The sequence below is a fragment of the Buteo buteo genome, chromosome 4 (assembly GCF_964188355.1).
Source record: "Buteo buteo chromosome 4, bButBut1.hap1.1, whole genome shotgun sequence".
Classification (NCBI taxonomy): Eukaryota; Metazoa; Chordata; class Aves; order Accipitriformes; family Accipitridae; genus Buteo; species Buteo buteo.
Window position 1 is genome coordinate 50,762,411 of NC_134174.1, and position 22,656 is coordinate 50,785,066.

The 22,656-nt window shown below is 43.0% G+C and overlaps 1 protein-coding gene across 1 annotated transcript; it reads left to right on the plus strand.

The window, feature by feature from the left end:
• Window positions 1-1,389: 1,389 nt before the first annotated feature.
• On the plus strand, window positions 1,390-20,705 carry RPP30 (ribonuclease P/MRP subunit p30). The gene is made up of 11 exons (XM_075026047.1): window positions 1,390-1,510; window positions 2,543-2,598; window positions 2,921-2,977; window positions 3,683-3,757; window positions 4,314-4,385; window positions 10,637-10,726; window positions 12,853-12,969; window positions 16,532-16,561; window positions 17,007-17,044; window positions 18,145-18,224; window positions 20,250-20,705. Exons 1-11 carry the CDS (start codon window positions 1,429-1,431, stop codon window positions 20,357-20,359), a joined length of 807 nt encoding a protein of 268 aa, XP_074882148.1. The 5' UTR covers window positions 1,390-1,428; the 3' UTR covers window positions 20,360-20,705.
• The last annotated feature ends 1,951 nt before the right edge of the window (window positions 20,706-22,656 follow it).

The following is a 22,656-nucleotide window of genomic DNA, read 5'->3' on the forward strand; positions in this document are numbered from 1 at the left end:
TATCCTGACCCAATGTTGTCAAGAACAAAATGCTGCCATAGATGTGGCAAGAACAAAGACATTTACCAGCTGGTTTTTTTCCCCTTTCAGAGAGATGTGTCTTTTCCCTGTCATGGAGATGCAGCAGACGGTTTGCTCTCTGCTGACCCTCAAAGCTGCACTGAGCTCCTAGTCCAGTCTCTGCAGTTCACAAGTGGCTTCTCTGCCACCACTGCCCCAGGTCTATGTAATTCATCAGACAGCAAGGCCAGAAACATGCACTGTTTTTTCTCAGTCATCCATTGTAAATCGTGCGCTCTTCGGTAGAAAGGAGCCACAAGTCCGCCCCAGGCACAGCTGGCACAAGCTGCACCCAGGACAGACCCCATAACCAGGGATGTGCCAGCAGTTGGCAGCACCAACGCCTTGGCCTTGGTTAGAAGCATTTTTGCCTCATTAAGAATTCAGAGCTCCAGATGCGCCATGGACTTCCCTTCATGAACATTTAGCCCAGTTTGAAGAAAGAGAAAGCTGAGGACTCGCAGCCTGGCTGAGGCCCTGGAGTGCCACCTGAAGTTGGATTGTCTTCAGTGGCTGCTGTAAGTCCCCAGACAAAAAAAAACCCTAGCGGTAATCACCACCTGTATTTTACATATTCTGTGCTATTTATCAATGGTAGAACAATATTTGTGCTTTTTATAACAGTGCTACACAGTGAATGTGTATTTGGTTATTGGTCTATTACAATTCCTCAGTCCTTTTGCATGTTAGGGGATATCTCTTGACATGGCAGCTTGGGGCTTTATTTCACTTTTTCTAAGCTAACAGGAAAGAGAATTCCTTTTTTTTTTTTTTTACTGATAGTGTTCAGATGGAGCTCAACTAGTTTAACTGGAAATACTTCAGTCGAGCAAGGTTACTGCTCCACCTGGTGGGTACAAGACTGGGCTCTGAGGAGAGCCGTGTGCCTCGGCCTGCTCTGCTTCGGCAGGGCAGACTGGCAAAGAGCTGGGTTTGCTCTCCTTCAGAGCCGGGTCAGACCTTCCTCAGAGCCACTTTTGCTCTCCTTCAGAGCCGGGTCTGACCTTCCTCAGAGCCGGGTCCGACCTTCCTCAGAGCCGGGTTTGGTCTCCTTCAGAGCCCCGCCTGAGATGTGAGAAATTCCCCACACAGGCTTTCCCCTGTCTCATCGCATTGGTGGAGCACCCCCGGCCGAGGAGTACCCGCGATGATGTGAAACACGCTCTTCCTTTGCTGCTGCCGTTTTGTAAACGCAGCTGGCGAATACCGCCAGGCCGGCAGCCGCCCCGCCGGCCGCGGAGCCCGGCCTGCCCGGGACTGGAGGGGACTACAAGCCCCAGGCTGCCGCGGGCCGCCGGGGGGCGGTGCCGGGTGCCGTGCCCGGCTGCGGCCCGGCCCGCCCCGCTCCGCCCCTCCGCTCCGCGCAGCATGGCCGGCTTCGCCGACCTGAACCTGCCGCAGGGGCCGGACAAGAAGTCCCTGCAGAGCCTGCTGGAGGCCGCAGCGCACTGTGAGTCAGTGCCGCGGGCGCGGCGGGAGCGGGGAGAGCGGCGGGGCCGGCCCGAGGCCTGGGTCGGCGGCGGGGCTGGGGCCGGGGCGCGGTGCGGAGCCGAGCCGAACCGAGCCGGTGGGCCTGAGCTGGGGAGGGCTGGGCCCGGACAGGAGGGCAGCAGGACGCGAGCGGCAGCTCCGCCAGGCTGCCGTGGGCGCAGCGTGAGTCTCTGGGCCGAGTTTTCGCTCCCTGTAGGCTAAACCCCGCCATCTGCCTCCGTGGCGGGTCGCGGTTCCTCTCGCTCCTCTCCGCTCTCCCCGCTCAGCTTGCGGTCTTCGGCAAGTGAAGTGACGTGACCAGGACTGAGGTCTTCCCAGTGCCGAGGTGTAAGGAAAGCTCGTGTTGTGTCTCGCAGGCTCTGTCTCTGCCTGTCTGTCCCAGTGTAACAGTTGTTTTTTCTCAACGTGGACCCATTTTTCCGCCTGCAGTTTCTTAGGGCCTAAATCTTTCTTCTGCAGAACTGTTGTACAGCCAGGTGCTGCCTGTCCAGTGTTCGGGGGGGTGATTTGTCTTTGGCAAGTGTATCATCTTCCTCTGGTCCCTTCCGAACGAGACCTTTCCGTCAGTTTTGTCAGCATCATTTTGAATGCTCACCTTGCCTTCTTCTGTAGCTGGATCTCTCCTGGCTCTGCGTTGTCTGCAGTTTTAACAACTATCCTGAATGTCCTTAACCATTTTCCCCAAAGAAAGTCATCAACAGGACCAAACTAGGGCAAAATCTTTGGGGACCCCAACCCCAAGTATTCATGTTCATAAAGCTCTGCCATCAAGTAAGTGTTGCCAGGTATTGGAAGGCAAACAGAATTTTTTTTTATTTTAAGCCACTTTTAGATGAATTTATCTTCAGAAAAAAAATAATGTGAAAGGTAAATATGCATGTGATTATTAATTTTGAGACATTTAAGTGATGAGTGTTTAACAGGTTTCTGTTTGGATTTGTTTCCATTAGTTTACCAACAAAATATTCTTACTATGTGTTTGCTTTTTCAGTGGGATATTCTGCAGTTGCTCTTAATCATGTCATTGATTTTAAAGAAAAGAAACAGGTAATTTTTGTTGGAGTTGTTTGTTCCTAGTGTGTTTTGTCTTGTAAACTTACATGCCTTATTACATGTTCCTCAATAGCTTTATCTGCAGAATGCACATCTAGATGCAAGTAGAGATGTCTGCATTTGTAACAGAACTCCCATTTTATAATTCAGTATGATTGCCCTGGAGTTAACTTTTAATACAGTCCATGTATTGTCCCTGGGAAATAGTTTTGTTAGCATGGCAAGTTTCTTTTTAGGATTGGAACATAGCTTTTGTTTATATTGTAAATTTAACCCATGACATTTTGAATAACTTTTTGTTTTGTTCTCTTTTAAGGAAATCGTCAAGCCAGTATCTCCTTCGGAGTTGTTTCCATCTTTGCCTATTGTACAGGTATGTCCAATTTCATTCTATGTATTGTTATTCTGAGTTACGTTTTTTACCTTGGTGTATTGGTATATGTGATTTTATGTATTACATGTTAATCAAAAAAGAGAAATTTTAACAATCAAGCAATGGACAAACTCCCAGCATTGGGAGACTGATATACTGACGTTAGAGTGGGCTCAATTTGTTATTTTAAAAATTATTAAAGAAACTGCTTCGTGTGAATTTTGAATCTTCTTGTAGTTGGATAATTACAGTATAATTCTTGAAATTTGAGTTTTGGAAATAACTTCCTGGTTTTGATGGAGCGAGATTCAGATATAATGAACCAAGTCTGTATTTCAAATCACTGATATTTGTTAATTCAGGAACTGCTTTTGCTTGCAGTTGTGGCCTGCCTGGGGATCCATAGCAGTATTAAAACATGCTCAGTTTTTCTGCATGATTTTACTTTTCTTTATTTCTTTATTTTTCCTTTCTATTGACCCTTCCTCAGAGAAACACAGTAAGTCATTCTTTGTAAAGGGCGGATACAATATCAAACAGATCAATATAAAATAGGGAAGTGTAGCTACAGAGTTTAGAAAATTAGTATAGGCAAGAATACAAACAAGGCACTATTTTCTTTTTATAGTGGACAGAGTTAAAGTTGCCACAAATTTTTGCTTTGGAGTTTTTTAACTCTTTTGTATTATTTTTTTTTTTTTGTAGGGGACATCTAAAAGAATTAAAGTCTTAACTCGGCTAACACTTGTTGTTTCTGATCCTTCCCACTGTAATCTCTTGGTAAGTATATTTAGTATATTAATTTTCCAATTTTTATTCCTTTTTCTCAATGAATGAAACTTCGGGAATTGTATAGGGAGAACTTCATGGATTTTACAGGACACTCAACAGTGATTTCTCAGCTTGCATCTTTAGCAAATAACGTGATCGTGAAGAGATGCAGACTTACAAGACTGCATGTGGATTCTGTTGATCATTTGTCAATATGGGACAACAGTTCTGGTCCTTGGTTCTGTTCTTTGATTTCTGGACTTCTGTGCATAAACTAGAAGACCATGAGCAAGCCCTGTGTCTGTTTTATGTTTTAGTGCTATGTGATCGAAGCAAAAGGCGTAAGTGCCTTACTAGGAGGGTGGGACAAGCCTCAAAATGAGAATGAATGACTTCACAGGATGGCTCTCAGCAGAGACCCACTATGTAATTGGATGATTATTGGCTTTGTTTAGTACTTTAAAGTGAAAAAGGGATTTTCTTCTCCTTATTTTGGTTGTAATCATTGTGCATAGCTTTGGCCTCTGCCAGAATTCAAGGTAGTAATTGTTTCCTCCTTTTGTAGAGATCAACATCTGCAAATATAAGGTTATATGACATCATAGCAGTATTTCCGAAGACTGAGAAACTGTTCCATGTAAGTACAATCATCTGATCAGTAATGCTCATTCAATAACTTTTAGTGCCTTGGGCTAGCCTGAGTACATGCTGTGTTTTGATTTTATTTCCCATTTTACACAGGCCTGCATGTCATGGGGCTAATTAAGCAACATAGGCTGCCTGGTCAGTTGATGGACTGAGAACGTTGGGAGAGATTGCAGGAGGCTGCAAGGCCTTGAGGTGGCTGCTTAAAGTCTGAAGCATCTACCTCACAAATGGACTTGTATGCCCCTGTGCTGTGATTTCCTTTGTGTGTCTTGTACTCTACTGAGTACTCCTTTCTAGTTGGGAGAGAAAGCATCCTTCTTTTTTTCTAATATATACATACTATCAGCATGTAGAAAACTTCTGTCTTGAACTTTAACTTCTCAGACTCTGTCAGCTTCCCCAAAACACATTTGCTCTCTTCTGTTAGCACTAATTGTTCCTGGTCCCTGAAATGCCAGGGAAAGTGGGAGGATTTTAAAGTGGAACTAACATGGTTCTGAGAGTTATCTTCTTCCTTTTAGTCTTAGATCTTCTCTTGGAAGTTCATCCAAATGAATAGCTGATCTCTTTTTCTTTCATTTTTCCTTTCATTTCTTTATTTTAAATCAAAAGAGGAGCATGAGCTTACGAGACAGAGCTAGTTCCAGTTGTCATAGCATCTTGTGAACAGATAAAATAAGATTTCCAAAAGTAAACATGCCTGTTTAAACATAACGGCCCTTGCTCCATTGCCAGACTGAGATTTCTGGGTTTTAGTTTTGAGTGTTTTGGATGCTCAAGTTGAGTGAGAGAAGCTTCACTTCTGTGACTTCATGATATGTTTGTTACTTTGCCTGCCAAGAAAACCATTGAGGCTGTACAGAAGTAGAGCAGCCTCAGGGGAAATACTTGAAGGGCAGACAGTTGTTTTCTCACTCAGATTTTATCCTGGCTGTTCAGAACAAACTTGCAACTGAAAACTGCCTCCACAAAATTTGTGAGTCTGTGAAGGTGTTGCTGTATCAGTGTTACTGAACAGATGCTGATGTTTGTAGCAGTGGTAGCCCTCCAAGTGTGCTAGTGAGAGAAAATAGTGGGTGAGAATAATTTTCAAAACCTTAGCTAGAACTAATTGGTGACCTTAGCCCAACACTGTTGTTTCTCACATTGGCTTATGTTAATAGAAATGCAAATATTTTGAACAAACCCCCCAATACTCTGTCACTTCTGTGACTTTAGAAAAACAAGGTGTTGCAAGTGTGTTTTACCATGAACTGGTTTGGTCCATTTCTGGTGTTTGACTGAAGAAGACATTTACTATTTAGAGGTGATACCTAAATCCAGTGATGTACAGTAATTCTTCAGCTGTTACTAGCAGCACCAAGCATCATTTTGTCTTCCAACTTTTATCCATAGCTGCTATATCTTGAATAGACCCTTCCTACCAGAAAAATTCCTAGTTTTAAAACACCATCTGAGGCAGAATGATCTCAGCTTGGCTTGTTGGGTGATAGGTGTTCATTATCTCTGTCTCTCTCATATTTTTAATTAAATTATTCTCAAATACTTGGTAACAGCTGATGTGAGTGGTCTGATCGAGTGGAACATCTGGAAGCAAGTTATCTTTTTGTCAGAATGTTTTTCTTACAAAACCCAAAATTGTGATGGCTGACCTGTTGCAAGCTCATAAATAATAACATTAACTCTGAACTGGAAGAGTAGGTGGAAGCATCCTGTCTCTGTTAGCCTTGGCAGGCAGCAAGCAGGTGTGCAGTTTAAAGCAGTGTGAAGAAGGCACAGGGATTCCAAAAGCAAATGTGAATCTCTTTGGAGGAGTGCCAGAATTTACTTTCAAAGAGAGCTTGTTGGTATAAAACTGAGTCTATTTTTTTTTAAATAGGTTAAAGCTACTTTCTAGTACTGCTGAGTACCTGTTTTGACACATTAAAATGATATTCTTCTGTTTTGTTTTTCTAAATTATTTCCCCTCCTTTTTGAAAATTTGTCCAAGTACAAAGCAAGAAGGTGAACTTTAAAGAATCTTTCAGAAGAAGAATTCAAGCATTAATTATAACAGTTACAGCTTAACAAAACTCATTTCTGACTGATTTTATTTCCCTTGCAAGATTTTAGGACTCTTGGGGGTGGGAGAGAGGCAAATAGTTGTAGAATACTTTTGAGGGCCACTCTCCACCTCTTTCTTTTGGTCTCTGGCAACAATGTAAAATCTCACCTCTCAAGTGAGCTCAATTGATTTATCATGTGTTTAAACAAGCACCTGAAGCCAGGTAATCAGCAGGAGCATGATGTGTTGTTGCGGGGGGAAAGGGCTTGTAGTGGTTTAACTCCAGCCGGCAGCTCAGCCCCACACAGCTGCTCGCTCACTTCACGCAGTGGAATGGGGGAGAGAATCACAAGGGTGAGAGTGAGAAAACTCGTGGGTTGAGATAAAGACAGTTTAATAGGTAAAGCAAAGGCCACACACGCAAGCAAAGCAAAACAAGGAATTCATTCACCACTTCCCATGGGCAGGCAGGTGTTCAGCCATCTCCAGGACAGCAGGGCTCCACCATGCATGACAGTTACTTGGGGAGACAAATGCCATCACTCCAAATGTCCCTCCCTTCCTCCTTCTTCAAGCTTTATATTGCTGAGCATGATGTCATATGGTCTGGAATATCCCTGTGGTCAGTTGGGGTCAGCTGTCCCAGCTGTGTCCCCTCCCAACTCCTTGTGCCCCTCCAGCCTCCTCGCTGGTGGGGTGGGGTAAGAAGCAGAAAAGGCCTTGACTCTGTGTAAGCGCTGCTCAACAGTAACAAAAACATCCCTGGATTACCAACACATAGCCCCATATTAGCTACTATGAAGAAAATTAGCTTTGTCCCAGCCAAAACCAGCACAGGGCACTCTCTCATTTAAGGGTCCATGTTTTTTATTTTTAGCCATATTGTGAGTTTTGCTGCAGTTGGACATCCAGCTGCAGCAGTATTTAAGCTAGCATAAACAGCCACTCATTTCTGCAGGTCTGTGTCTGCTCTGCTGGTGAAGCTGCTTGCTTAGCTGCATGGCAGTTTGATTTGAGGAACATGCTTTTGGCTGAAGAGTAACTAGAGTTTGTGCCAAGTTACTCTGCAGGCAGATCCATTTTCCTGCTCTGATTCAGCATTCAGCCACGTGGATAGTTGTGCTGGCACAAAGAAGATGGCTGTGCTCTGGGCAGGCCAATGCAGATAGCGACTGTTTAAGCTGACACTCTTGCAGGTGGTGGTCTGTGTGTTAGGAAGGAAGCAGGATTGTCGATGAGACCATCTTCATTGCTTCCATGCTGGCAGCACTTGGAGATGGGGAGGGAACCCAAGCATGTTTCTTGCAAACTGCATGAGGTGAAAGACTTCATCCTTACGTGTTCATGTTCAAGACAGATTTGTGTGTTTGTCTTTTGTTTAAAGATTTTAGGGTTTCTAACTCTCTTTGGAGAGCTGTGTCAATTTTGTGGAGGTATGAACAGGGAGTCTGGTGCAAGTGACGTTACACGTGGGAGTTCAGCGTGTACCTCTGGCTCATGCAACTCATGGATCTTTCACTGCTAAGGATAAAGCCTTCTAGGGTGGGTCTTGCACCACAAATTAACTTTATATTTTAAAATTGGCTGTTGGTAACTCAACATTATCTTGAGAGCATCATCTTTCTCACCAACAATTTGGCATTTGGATTATTCTCCATAGAACAGGATTTTTCATGTTTTTGTAAAAGAAATACATGACCAGTGGAGATGTGCTCTAATTTTAGCATGGCCCAAAACCAGTCTGTGCCCTCTTGTCATGAGCCAGGGAAGCTTTTCTGTGACCCAGTGTGGCAGTGATATGTACTGAAAGATGTACTCAAATTCTCCAAATAATTTATATCGTCAGGGGTATGAGGAAGCTGTGTTTGCCAAGATAATTGTAGAACATGCTCCTTCTTTAAGTCTCCCAAGAGGATTGTTTTGGGCTGCAATAGGAGTGCCTAATCCATGCTAGTAATAAGGTCTGTGCCTGTTGCTTTTCAAAAATTTTGCTTCTTAAGATTTCTGACTGCTTTAATGATATTAGTTGGTTCTGCCTGCTGTTTGTAAGCAATTAGCAGATGACCAGTGTCTAAAAAACTTTCTTATATAAGTCTGAGGATGTAGTGCAAAGCAAAATTTTAATGTTTATTCCTAAAATGTTTGCCAAATGTTTCTTCAGGCCACTCAAGCAGTGGCGAACATATTTATTTCTGGCTGTCTGGATTTTCCCAGCAGATGGGGCTCTTGCCTGCAGTGTGGCCAGGCAGGCACTGGGCTGTGCAACTGCTGCATATCACTTTCTGTATGAAGTTTTTGCACTTCAGATCCTTTCAGCAGGCAGGGTAACCTTAACTTGCCTGCGTGTGTGACTTGTCTGGGAGCCAAAGCTAGGCTGAACATTGGAGTATTTGGAGAAATCTCTCCAACTTTCCATGGACTTCCTCCTTATGGGGAAGTATGACTCTTAATTTTGTTTTCCTTGGTGGTGTTTTCTGAAATGTTCTTGTCACTGGAATCCTGTAGATATCCTGGGATTTGGGTCACTCGCTTTCCCACTGTGCTTAATTTGCAAAATGGAAAAGTGTTTTCCAGTGTTTCTGGAGCTGATTAGGAAGGCTTGTTTTCTCATCATATAGGGCAACTTGCATGTTTCTGATGTGTATTCTTGCTTTCCTTCATTTTCAGCTTTCTCTCTTCCTGAATTTCCAGTGGCCTCGCTGCCGTCTCTTCTAGGATACGATTCAGAGCTATTTGCTCTGCGCGTGTTCCCATAAATCACCTCTGTCTAGATGGTGGTTTGTACTCCACATAAGAAAAGGAGTAAAGCTGGCTGTAGTAGGGCTAAACTTACACATGCAAGTCTAATTCAACGCAATAGATTCTGTGTCCTGCCTAGCAGAGTTGGTAAAGGTAGGGCCTGAAGATAAAGTTTAGTCTGAACGGCCTGGTAGAGACATTTTAACATCAAAAACTTTGTGGTTTGCTGGATCTTTGAATTGCCTGCATGTGGGCTGTGGCCCTCCTGCCTAGGAGGGAGTGCTATCAGCAGCTAAGAAACATTCCTAAAGCTGGGCCTCTGCTCTTATCTCCATCCAAATTTCATGTGAACAAACTGCTAGAAGACTAGTTTGCAAAGCAATAGCCTGCCCTGCATTAGAGCAGCCCAGCCCTGGGACTCCTTGCAACCCCCACCACTTTCGTGCTGGTGTAAGGAGGGATGAATGGTTGGCACGTGGCCCAGGTGTATTTGGAGCAGTTGCTGACATGTTTCTGAATGCAGAGAGTTCCCCTACATGTAGAAAATTCCTTTTCAACTTCTTCAGCCTATTTTATCTTCTTTGTTACAATGCTGCTTACAGACATTAATCTGGCCCTGTACGATCATCTTTATGGGGTAGGCATACATAATTCCTACATATCTTGTGTTCATGAGATTATATGTAAATCAAGGGCTCCCTTTTGTGTGCACTTGATTTTTCTCTGTATGTCATTGTGAAGATTCTCCACCCTTTGTTCATTCCTTCCATCTTTTAATACAGGCTGTAAATTGTGGTGTGAGTTCAAAGCTAAGCTTTTAAACTATAACCTTCGGTGCCATCTTCAGCCTCTTTCAGAGATGTGGCTTTCAGGAAGGGCTGCGGCTTCCCCACCCAGCCAGGAAAGTGAGGCCCTGTGGATTGGCTCCCAGTACTGGGCATTTGGCACCACCAGTCACTGTCTAACATTCTGCCTTTCTTTCAGTCTTTTCTCAGTTGCTTCTGGTAAAAATAATTAATTGTGAAAACAGTTGCTACACTGGAATTAGAGAGTGATGGGGTAAGAGGTAGTTCCTGGGCTGTTCCCTTTGTAAACAGGGGTCCTTCATTAGCTGTGAGTTCTTTTGCCAAAAGCTGCCATTGCTTGTGCATGTGCTATGTCAGATAAAAAGAAAGCAGTAAGTCTTGCCTTTGGGTTGGTCATTATTTTATTGGAAAAGTAGTTCTGTAAGTGAAAGAAGGCTTGGGTTGTAAGCCTGAAATGCTCAAGCTGTGCACCTGTAGCCCTGCTGTTTTACTGGCATACCTGCAAGGCATAGTATCTCTTCATTTTAAAACTGAACTCACCCTGCAGAGACGTTTGTTGCATTAAGAAATGAAGGAGAATATTAGTGCACCTAAAGTTGGTTATGCATTTTTTGGCATATCTAATAATCTGCTCCTATTTCTTTGCTGTAGATTGCTTGCACAACTCTGGATGTGGATCTGGTATGCATAAATGTAACAGAAAAGCTGCCATTCTACTTCCGAAGGCCCCCTGTGAATATGGTAAATTTACATCTAAATTGTTTTCTTGCTGTTAAATTCTGTATTTAATGTCAGTCTGAGTTGAATTCCCTACCATTTCCCTCCCACCGTTCCCATCCAAGTGGTTCTTTTATTTTCTTGCATAATGTATAGTGTTGTTTCAGATGTCCTTCACTTCAAGGCCTCCACTGCAGCATTTAATACACAGTGATGTATGTTCTTTCTTTTTCTCCTTCCTGTCCCCCACTTAAGAAGGCAGAAGTGGTGTTCCCAAGGAATGGAAACAGAGCCTTAAGGCCGCTACTATGCTAAGCAGTGAGATGTGGTGTGATTGCTGACTAAGCTGCTTCCCAAACCATAAGTGGTACAGCTGTGTCAGAATAGATAAACAGCCCCGTGATTTAAAAGGCAGGAGAATGTGAATGACAGTGTTAATTTGGTACAAGGGTGTTGTGCCAGTTATTTGGAGGACAACTGTATTGAATTCATACTTAGACAAAGGAATGTCTTGGCAAATGAACCAAATGTGGAATTGCTAAATATCTGCTGTGGGACGCAAGATGACTATCAGCATGGATCAAATATTTTGTTAATACAATTCTGCCTGCTGTTGGTTGTTTGCCAGAAAGCTTAATCTGAACATGCTCTTAGATGAACTAGTTTTTTCCTCTGAGTATATGTCAAGGTTCATTCCATATGGGCATTCTTGGCTGATGTAGTCCTTAGTGCTTAAAAATTTAAATTTGGAATTGGCTAGAAATCCTACTTCCTCTTCTACAGAAAATTTGAACTAGAATAAAAATTTAAAATTAACTAGAATTAATCCCAAACAGAACAGTAGTAATACTTTGGAATTTACTATAGACTGGGAATTTCAACATTCCACTTGGAATAACAATTTTGTATGAAATGTTGTCTGAAAGTACCCTAGCTGCCTCAAATTCCAGCAGCTGACCCAAGTGAGGAGCTGGGTGGCTCTTGGAGCCCTGTGTTTGGAGGCATTTTCCTTACAAGCTACTCCTCAGCTTCCATACTCCCAGCTTCAAGGCAGTCTGTCTGTCAGACTGGCTTTGTGCATCCTGGGGCAGTCAGTTTTGGTGGTTGTGATGCCAGACAGACAGGTTGGTAAGCAGCTGAAGTGGTGGGGATGAGGTTAAAAATCTGCTTGACTGTAAATTGGTGTCTTGCCATCACCTGTTTTGGTTTTGATAAATTCAGGCTTCTCGTCTGCAGATGTTGGACCAGTTCTGTGTAAAACTTTTGATGTATACATAGCTTCTGTTGTGCTTGCATGCAGAGGTTGTGCATGGATGGGAGCTGGTTTAATTCCATCCGTATTCAGTTACTGGACTCTCTTACAGTATTAACATTGCAGCATTTTTTAGTAATATGAGTATAAAACACACAGTAACATTTTGGGCAAATGTAGTATAGGACATGGAAAAAAGAACTCCTAGCTTTGAATTGTGTCTTTATTGCTAACTCACTGTGTCCTGTAGCAAGCTGCCTAACCTTTCTCTGTGTGTTTGCAAAAACAAGAATACTAGGCTTTTGGTGAGGTACTCTGACAGATAGAAAAGGATTTTAAAGCAGCTGAAAATATAATCAGTATTACTATTTGGAACCTCTCCTGTGACTCACTGTTGTTTAACATTGTCACAAATACCAGAGTATGCTGAGACAGGAGAGAAGGGTCCTCATTGCTGCTTTATGCAAGGACAAATTCCTCATCTGCGAAGTGTGGGTACTGTGGGAAGCAGTGGTCTTCCTTACAGCAGGCTGTGGGGCTAGAGGAGGAGAGTCCTCAAAATTTCAAGACTTGTTTCTGACCAATAGTGGTTACCTGTCTTCTCAAGTCTGTGATAGTGGAAAGCCAATTACAACTAATAAGTGGCTGGTATTTCTTTGTTTCTTAAACCTCATTTATCTGTCATCCCAAGAAAGAAGTACACATATCTGGTGTCCAGTGAAACCTTCCACCCCGCCACTTTCATGCTATGCTGTGCTCTTGCTGGAACAATTCCGCCTTAATTTTTTCATATATAACACAGTTAAACTGAGAACAAGCTACATCAATAATAGACAGCAGTTGTTAGATTGTTATGCTTCTTTCCTTTTGATTTTTGATCACTCTCTTTCATGCAAAGGCAATAGATCGAGGCATTTGCTTTGAACTTCTTTACGCGCCTGCCATCAAAGACTCCACAATGAGAAGATACACAATTTCAAATGCGATCAGCCTGATGCAGATCTGCAAAGGAAAGGTAAGCTCTCAAAGTGAAAGCAAGCTAATTAATTCAGTTCAAATTCTTCTGGAGTTGTACAGACTGAGCCATTTTAAATGAGTTTGACGCTGGAGTTTCTGAAGCTGTGACTGAATCTTTGCCTACTAATACAAGGACACAATTATTCTAGCTCCAGATACTTCCAGCCATGCACCACTGCATGCTTTCTTCTTAAGTTGTCAAACTGTTAGGTTCTTTTTTCAGAACAACCTATCTGTTGTTATGATATGCAATACCCAAAACAAAAGGCGGGGCTGGGGCGAAGCGCCAGAGATCCAAGGTTTGCATTAGAACTGAAGTCCATGCATCTCTTTAAAATCCCCCATTTCATATTTCTGATTGACCAAAAGCTCTTTTTTGATAGTATACCCTGAATATGGGGGATAGAAAATAATAAGAAAAAAGTAGAAATGTTGTTTTGTTAAATGGTTAGTAAATTCCCAGTGTACAAAACAGACCTAACAGCTAGCTGGCTATCAGCCAGGGCTTTACTGCAGTCAGATCAACTGCATTCTTCCCTGCTACTGAAACCCAAGGAAGAAGTAATGCTTGCAGCTGAGATGCCTGTAATCCATTGCTTTCATACCTTACCTCCTCCCAGGCTATCAGTCTAAGCTGCCTGTCATGCTAGGTCCTCTCAGGCCATGTGTTTTTTTTAAACAGGGAAGCATATCATAATACATATCCAAGTTTAAAGATATTGTAGCTCCCACCACCTTTATTGGAAACAGCCTTTGCCACACATAGCTAGTCCAGAGAAGCCAAAATTGGCATTACCCTGCAAATCTAGTCTGAAGTGGGATATACAGCTTGGAAGGCCAATTAAAAGCAGATCTGTCATTACCTCAGTTCCCCTCAGGCATGGCAGTCTATTTTATAGGACAGCAGAGTGGGTCAAACAGATTAATTCCCTTGGTGCTACAGAAGAAAGTGAGTATTTGCACAGCCTTTCCTGAGAAGCCCAGCTCTGCGAGTTAATTGCACAAAATACTGACTTGGAGATGAGGTACATACACACAAAACCCCTTTCCTTTGGGATTCCTTTTTGCCAGTGCTTCTCTTTCCTCTGTGCAGTTAAGGGTGTGCTTCTCATGCCGTTGTTGATTTGGAGAGCACCAGTTGAGTTGGCATCACAAACAGAGCGAGTGAGACGTTCGGGTGCTCAGTCTGTGCACAGTGCCCTTTCTTTCTGCATCTGTCAATCTAGTGCATCATCTGTGCCTGGAAGGTAAATCAACTGGAGCTGGGCATGACAAATTGTTGTTAGGCACTGGAAGAGCACTGCTAGTTTGTCTTTTATTTTTTTGCCTTTATTTTTTGCCTCCAGTACCTGTTGGGCCAGCAGAAATGGTCATTAGCCCTCACTGGCAGTTTGTCTTCATCAGTTATGTATAGGCCTTTTTTTTAACAAGACATGGGATGGCTGGTCCACAGACTGCTTGCATTGGCACCTGGCACGCAGCTCTCGCCATCTGTAATCTATAGTTGCTGAACTTGTAGCAGCTTTTGGATCCTTCTGTTCCTCCTCTGTTGTAGCAGGGCAGAGAAACTTCCAGAAATGTACTGGTGTCCTCAGCTGGTGTTGAGCAGAGTCCTTAAAACATGTTAAAATGTGCAGGGAATGAGGGAGGGACTTGCCTGCCTTGCCAGACAGAAGGTGTGCATAGCCACAGTCCCTCACCTCCCATGTTTTGGTAACTGAGTGTGGGTACTGTGCCTGAAGCAGTGTACTGAACAGCTGCTGTCTCCTTTACCTGGGGAGATAATGTTTTGCCTTTGAGTTCTTCCCTTTAGCCCTTCCCTTGGATTTGCCTTTGCCTGCCTCTCCTTCACTTGCTAGCAGTGCTTTTCTTGCCTGCTCTTGTCTTCTCCTCCCATCTTACCCATCCCCTAACTAGAAGCCAGTTGCCTTTGATCCAGGCAGAGCGTATCTCCAATGCACAGCAGTGAACCATGATCCTGCGCTGGTTCAAGATGAGTTGCACAGCTGCTCTGGGAGCTTCTCTGAGCCTGGGAGACAGGCGTTGGTTGTTACAGCTCAGAGCAGGGGATTTGAATTTTCCCAGCAAACTCTTGCAGTCAGCACCACTGAAGCTCAAAAGCACCCTTGGGATCCATAGTGCAGTCATTTTAAAGGTGAACTATGCATAAAGAAATGTCCTAGGCTCCATCGTGATGTGTGCTGTTAAGTCACTTTGATGTATGTATTGCTTCTGCTTCTGGCTGTCCTTATGCTGGGGCAGAGTTGTCTGTCCCATCCTTTCCTCCTCAGCACATGAGGAAACCTTGGGCACAGTATGAACACGTAGTCATTTCCATGCAAATAGTTCTTTTACATGTTGAGTTCCAGCTGTGTATAGACCATTTTCTTCCAGTGTCTGCCCTGCTCTTTGTGCTGGGGAGGTAGCAGGACAAGCAAAGCAGTGCAGCGAAGGGATCAAAAGCCCCACCTTGTAACTGGAGGTGGTATGATGGGTTGGCGGTACTGACAGCAGAGAGGGAAAGTCTTTCTCTGCCTCAGTACAATTCTCATTCCCACCCACTCAAGCAGGAATTCCCAAAGCCTTTTATTCAGTATAATAAAAGGTGCAAAGAATTTTTTGCTGCTGCAAAGTTTTCACCTGTACAAAACAGTCTCCCCCTGGGTGAGCATCCTTGGAGGTTTAACATCAGAAGAATGCTGGCAGCTGAGCTGTGGTATCTGCCAGCCCCTGAGCAGTCACGTACCTGTTCTGCAGAAAGCTTTTGGGAGAGAAGGGAGAAGGATGTCTTTCTGCCTGGTGATTTTCACAGGGGTGCCAGTGTTGAGGGAAGTGAGTGTATGGCATGAATTGGCAGCCAGTGCCTAGCTGCAGACAGGTTTCCCAAAACAGCGGGAGTTTGATTAAGGCTAACCTGAACACTGAGGCTAGGATTGAATTGCACCACAACACAGAGTAAGCTGAAAATTTAGGAGCACCAAACTGTCTAAAGGCACTATCTGTAACCTGCTTCTGGGGGATCCTGGACTCCTCTTCTAAGTCCATTTCTATTACAGCTCAGGCTGAGTTGTCCTTTGTGTGGGGCCTCTTTCAGCTAGTGTAAATAAAGGGGGCACTTCTTAACACAGTGTGTGCAACTCTGCATTTCTTCTTTACCCTTAAGGTCCCTTTGAAGTCCACTATGAGAGATACAGGCTGATAGGTGCTTGCTTAATGCCCTTACTCTGACATTTCACTGCTTAGCCTGTCCCTCTAAAAGGTACAGTGGTTATTCAACTCGCATCTGTCTGTGAGAGTTTTGTAACTGCAAGGGAGGGCTTGTCCCTGTGCCCTTTTCTCTGTAGGGGACAGGGAGATAACCTGGGTTTATTCCCCAGATTAAGATCCACACCCTGCTAGAGTTCACTTCATCTGAGAGCATCAGATACTTTGATGTTTAATTGGGCTCTGAGTCTGAACTTAGCTAATGCTCATAAAGTCTTTGCTGCTGGCTGATTTTTTTTTTTTCAATTTCTTGATGGTGTCTGACAGATGAATGTTTATTCTCTTTTGTTTTCCAGAACATTGTTATATCTAGTGCAGCTGAAAGGGTAAGTCCCAGATTTATTTTTTTTTTAAGTCAGAACAATTTGAGGGTTTATCTGTGGCTGAAAATACAGCTTTTATTAAACATGTAAAAATTGTAATTTTAAATATGATTGCCATCTTGTAAGTTTTTTTTTAATCAATATGTTTTACCAAAGAATTGTATTGTGGAGTTTGGGAATTTTTTTTTGGTCTGGTTGGGTGGGGTTTTTTTTTTGGTTTGGTTTGGGTTTTTTCCTGCTGTGGTATTTTCCATGACAGTTTTCTCCCAGATGGGGACTCTGTTTTCCAAAATAGCAGTGTTTGCTTGATTTCCTAGTGCATCTTCAGCAGCTTGCTATTATGTAGCATTTAACCTTGCTTTCCTGATAGCCCTGTCCTGCCTGCTCACACCCTGTCAGCCTGTGAGAGGGTGCATGCACATATCCAACTTTCTTTGTTTTGTTTTAGCCTCTAGAACTACGAGGTCCTTATGATGTGGCTAATCTGTATCCTTTTTCCAAGTCAAAGACAGCAGTTAATAGTACCATGTGAAAGTTCAAAGTGGTTTTGAAATACTTCCGTCCTTTACACTCCTTGAACTTTATACAGTGATGCTTGTTGGTGACCAGTGAATCAGAGCTCTAAGTGGGTGTGGAAGGTGCAACAGGTCTTCGTCATGGGGCGGCATGAGCAGTCGCTGTAAATAGTAATGTCTTTGTTCAGCTACAGATATGTTTTGTTGTGATATGCATTGATACTGTGTTGGGTGTAAGTGGACAAATGAATAAAACCCATAAAAATCTATGGCAACTGTGAACCAAATCAGAAATTATTACTTATGATCTCCAAGGTGCCACATCCTTGGCAGAGGCAGCTGTAAAATCATATTTATATTAAGGAAGAAAAATTTCTGAGTTTTCCAGTCCTTAGTTACATACGTGCTGTTAAATAACTGGTTGTGTTCTAGAAACCAAGAGTGTCTTATCTCCCCTTCTTTTTGGAATTCAGATGCATTTTTACTACTCCCTGCTCCCCACCCCACAAGCGCGTATTTGAACTGTCCCTTGAAGGGGAGGAGTGTGCTCTGAATTGTGAGAACCATGTGGGAGGGCCTGCGGCCTGGAAGGATTTTATGCGCAATGTTTCCTTCCTTCTTAAAAGAGCAGTCAAGCTCAACCCAAATTAACATACCTAATCTAGTGTCATCCTTGCTCAAGGTGGCTGGGAACTTTTCAGCATAATGCTTTTGTATTCGACAGTGCCCTTTCCCCAAAACTAAAGTTTTCAATGGGGTAATTTTTCTGCTATATTATGTGTATAAAAGTGTTCCTGTGTTGACAGACTTTTATTTTCAGAAGTACAGCTTCTTGTCTGGAAAAAAGCAACTTTGCCAGGAGCTTTCCAGGAGGGCTGCTGGGGAACTGCAGCCAGGAGAATTGGGTGCCTCAATTTCCTGCCTCTGGGTAACCTTATGCAAAATGTCACTTTGAGTTACAGCTTCGCTAATTCCCAGTTATTTGTAGAGTTAGCAAATGTATCATGCAGACAGATTTCCCTATTCTGTTTGTTCCTTTCTGTGCGTTTTGATCCTGAACAAAGGTGACAGAGGTTTGCTGTTTGGCCTATCAGAAAGTGAAGCCAAGGCAGCTGTGTCTACTAACTGCAGAGCCACCATACTTCATGGAGGTAAGTGAAAAGCACACGTAAGCTTGTTTAAGTAACATGCATTTGTTAAACTAAGTTCATGTTAATGTGTATTTTCCAAAAGCTCCAAGACCTTATAGAGCAAGTCAGCTTGGGGTTTTAGCTCCCTTGTCCAACGCATGAAGAGGAGCTTGTATGGCAAGGGTAGTTTGTTTTCCTTTGTTGCCTTGTTAGCAAATCAGTGGCTGAACTGACAGTGCTGTCTGTACTGGAGTACTCGCTTAACTACATTAACGAGTCATAAACTGTTTAGCCAAAACACAGATCTGCCTGTTGTGCTTTGTAGTGAAACTATGCCTTGGTTCAGAAAGGGCTGAATGCTGATCTCAGTGACATCAGCAGAAACTACGTTATTGACGTCAAGAAAATTGGGATGCATGTTTTTTGCATTTATCCTCTTTCAGCATGAGTGCAGAAGCAACCTTTGCTATGTACCTTTCTGATGCTTCTTTATATGGTCTATTTCTGACTTGCTCTTCGGTGTGGATCACTTCAAACCTGATGCAAAATCAAATACCCTGAGTGCTTGCTGCTTAGAAAAAAATGTTTCATATAGTGTAGAAAGGCTTGAAGTGTTTTGATGAAACAAAACTTGCTTCCTTATGCTCTCAGCAGAGGCAGCTCATAGTAGCTCTCTTCTACTTGCCCGTTTTTAATATTAAGAAAGCAGAAATTCAGTGTGTGGCCCCCTGCACTGGAAATCAAAAGGTTTTCAGTTGTATTTTGTGTCCTGGTGTCAGTGCAGCAAAGAGATGCCACAATTTGCATTCTAGCAATCAGTTTAGACCCTTGCTTTCCACTGTAGCACCAATTTCTCCATCTCTACCCTCCCTTTCACATGCTAATTTATTGGGTTTTAGTGTTTCTTGATGTTGGGTTTTTTTTTTTATTCTGATGGCAGTTTAACTTTGTGACTGAGTAGTCACATCTAGCTCTTAATTTCTGCCTCTGTCAAAGTTTCTTGGGTAGATATGATTTCTAGTCACCTTCCCAACAACTTGAGTTGCTCTAAGTTTCAAATGCACAGTAGAATTTGCTTTGTATCTCTTGTTTCAGTAGAGGTGGGTCTTTGAACCTGCTGTAATTCACAGCAGGTGGCTTTGATCTCTTGGAGAGGGCATTTCTGTGAACAGGGTCCTCCTCCAGCCTGCTACTCATCTACATAGAGACAGTGTATTGGAAGAATTTTTTGTCAAGTTCATGTGGAATTTCTCAAGACCATCATCTATATTATCTGTGAAATTAAATAGCAGATGTCGTTTCCCTGTCCCCCAAGGAATACTGGCGCAGAATAAGTCAATATATTTTGGCAAGGTTCTTGCAGAGCCTCTTTGCTAACTGAGGATTTGTAGGGAATATCTTCTACCTCAAATATTGCAAAGAAGCCTCCCACGAGTAGTAATGAAATTGGATTGGGCTCACTAGGTGGTTTGGCAAACATGTGAGGAGTTTGATAACATCACACAGTAGTATTCTATGGTAATGCTGAGGGTTCTGTAAATTAAAATATTCTTAAATACCATAAAGCCACTTACTTGGTATGTATAGGGGAGCCTCTGCCAATATAGCTGTGCCAGCATAGTCTGTTTAAGAATCCTGGGGTATGTGAATACTTTTTTTTTTTTTAAGAACACTATGTTTTGCTCAGAAATGCTTTTGACAGTGCTTCAAGAATGTGTCCTTCTGTGACTATTGAACTGATTAAGCCTGGTTTCCTATGGTTTTGTGTGTCTGGAGCCCCTCAACGCCTGCAGATCTCAGTTTTCCCTTATGTTTGCTGTAGTTTACACCCACCATCGGATTTCCCCCTTTAGTTTCCTCACTCCATAATGCAGCTTATCCCCAGCTTCTGCCCATGCAGGTTGCTTACCTGCTGTGTGTGCTGACTGGCTGGCTGTTAAACATGTTGAACTGTGCTTTGGGGCATGGACACCTGAAATGAGGATGCATTAAGTGCATTAGTGTCATTTTTCTTGAGGTACTGCAACTTCTGCTTGTATATTCCAGAAACTCGGAAGAGTGCCTGTGGGGTAGTGTACACAGTGAAGAAGCCCCGCAAGGTTGAGGAGGAGGAAACACCACTGCCAGCCTGCAAAAAAGTTAAGACTCAAGCTTGAGGACTGAACCAATTGCCAACAGAAGCCTCCATCCTATCTCTACCCAGTGTTGAGTCTTCCCCCACCCTCCAGCTAGCCCAGTTCCTCCCTTACTACTTTATTTAGCCTGGAGAAGAATTATTCTTCCAGTGTTCAAGTGAGGAAAGCTGTGGGAATGAGACTGCTGAATGGAGTTCACCACGTCTGAAAGGTCATGCTGGGCTTCTGGCCAAGGTCGGAAGACTGCCTCTCCACCCTGTCTTAGGTCCTCTGGAGTTAGTGCAAACTCAGCACAACATTTCTAACTTATGGAAATTTTCAGTTGTACAAGTGCATTCCTTTTTTAATAAAAATGTTTCTAAAAATGCACTCCTTCAAAGTCTAGCTCTTATGGTTTCTCAAGTTTTAAACAAATCTCTACTAAACCTTACAACTGCAAGCCAGTAGATGAAGTTTACCTTCACTGCCCTGTGAAGAATAATAGTGCAGTAAAAAAAAAAAATCTGCTTCCCATTCTGTTTCATGATCAGTGGCTATAAAGAAGATCCCAGGATCTGTCACTTGCTAGGAGGTATCTTGGATTTGTGTTACAGTAGGACTGACTGACCTGACTTGCCAGACATGCATCCCAAAGGCCATGCCTGTCCTGCAGCTCTTAAAACCAAACAGTAATGTGAGATGGTTACTGCAGATGGGAAGGAAGAGGCCAAGGTTATGCTGAATGTGTGCTCAGCATGGTATGTTGCAGTCACAGCATAACAGCTGCCTCACCTAGGCCTGAGCAGTCATCCACGTCACATTTTTACTGCATCGTTTCCTTCTTTATGTCCTGGTCTGGCTGTGTTGTCTATGAGTGTGTTCATTTTGCTGCCTCCTGCCTTTCGTTTTCCTTCCTGTTAATGCCTCAGTAAACCTAATCTGGCTGCCAAAAAAGCAATCATAACTTTTATAATCAGCAGAACATTTTCAGAGCTCTTCCAAATTGTTGACTGAAGTTTTTCTTTTGATTAAACCAATATAAAAATTATGTAAGCTACGGTACTCAAGATACTCTTGAGCCAGTTTTACTGTGAATATTCCAGTTCTCTATTTGCATCTGACAACAAGTTGCGAAGTGGAAGTTGTAGCATGTAAAATATTGCAGAAATCTTGCAGTGGGTCATCTCCGAGCTCTTAGTAACTGGACTGAGCAGAGTAGATGAAGTTCTCAGTAGACTAACAGTTCTATATAATGCTGGTATAAGTCACAACAGCTTTTGCTTCATGCAACAACTAATTAAATATTTTTCCTTTGTGTTATTATTTTACTTGTTGACTTTGTGATTTGAGTCTTTTATTATAAGTATTGGGATGTAAAATATATATATATATATTTTTATATATATACACACACAGAGTAGTTTGTCATTTATGGACTTACCTCCAAAATGATGCTCTAACCAGAGAAGCAGCAAAATGTGTTTGTCTGGTGCAATTTTCTGAATGACATATTATCTTGCCTTGGCCAGAGAATAACCTACCTTGAGCATGACAGAAGTTGTTTGGTAACTAGCTTATGGAAAGAGGCTTTTGTCTCTAGATGCTAGAGATCCTTCTTGCTACTTGTTTGACTTGATTTAAAAAATTTACAGTCTGTATCTTTGCCCTTTACATAGATGCAGTGTTTCAGGAACTGATTTAAAAGTTTCTTCTTCCCCGGTTTCCTGAAGCACATTGTTCTGGCCACTTCAGTGCCTGAACAATTGAACTGCTTCTTGGTTAGGATGATAAACAAACCGAATTAGCCAGCACTGATGTAATTTCTGTTTCCTGCAAAGCATGCTCCTAGTGTCTGGGTAATTGTGCAGAAATGAGTAGTGAAGTAGTGGCTTGCAGGGGCGGTGAGCAGAGGTGTGCTGTAATTTTTATGGAGAAGAGTGTGTTCACAAATAAAGCCTACAGCTGGCAAGGTGACACGCATGAGTTATGGTCCTTGTGTGAGAAAAGTCTCGTCTGTCTGAGGCTGTTGGCCTTAAGTCTAGGATAGCTGGCTGCAGACAGAATAGGTGTTTCTTCCGCATGCTCCTCTGTGGGGTTTCTGTAAACTCACTTAGTCTCCAAAATTGGCACTCCAGTAACAACTATTCATCACTGCCCACTCCTGACCCCACCTCATTGCCCTGGACATTGCCTTGGCCAGACTGTAAAGCCTGCTGGCTAGAAGCCAACTGACATGGGTTGGTGAAGGTGTGTGGGAGCCTGTGGTGTATTTTGCTGGGAGGCCACGCCATAGGGCATTAGAATTTTAACTGAATGCAGCATGTAATGTCCCAATGAAA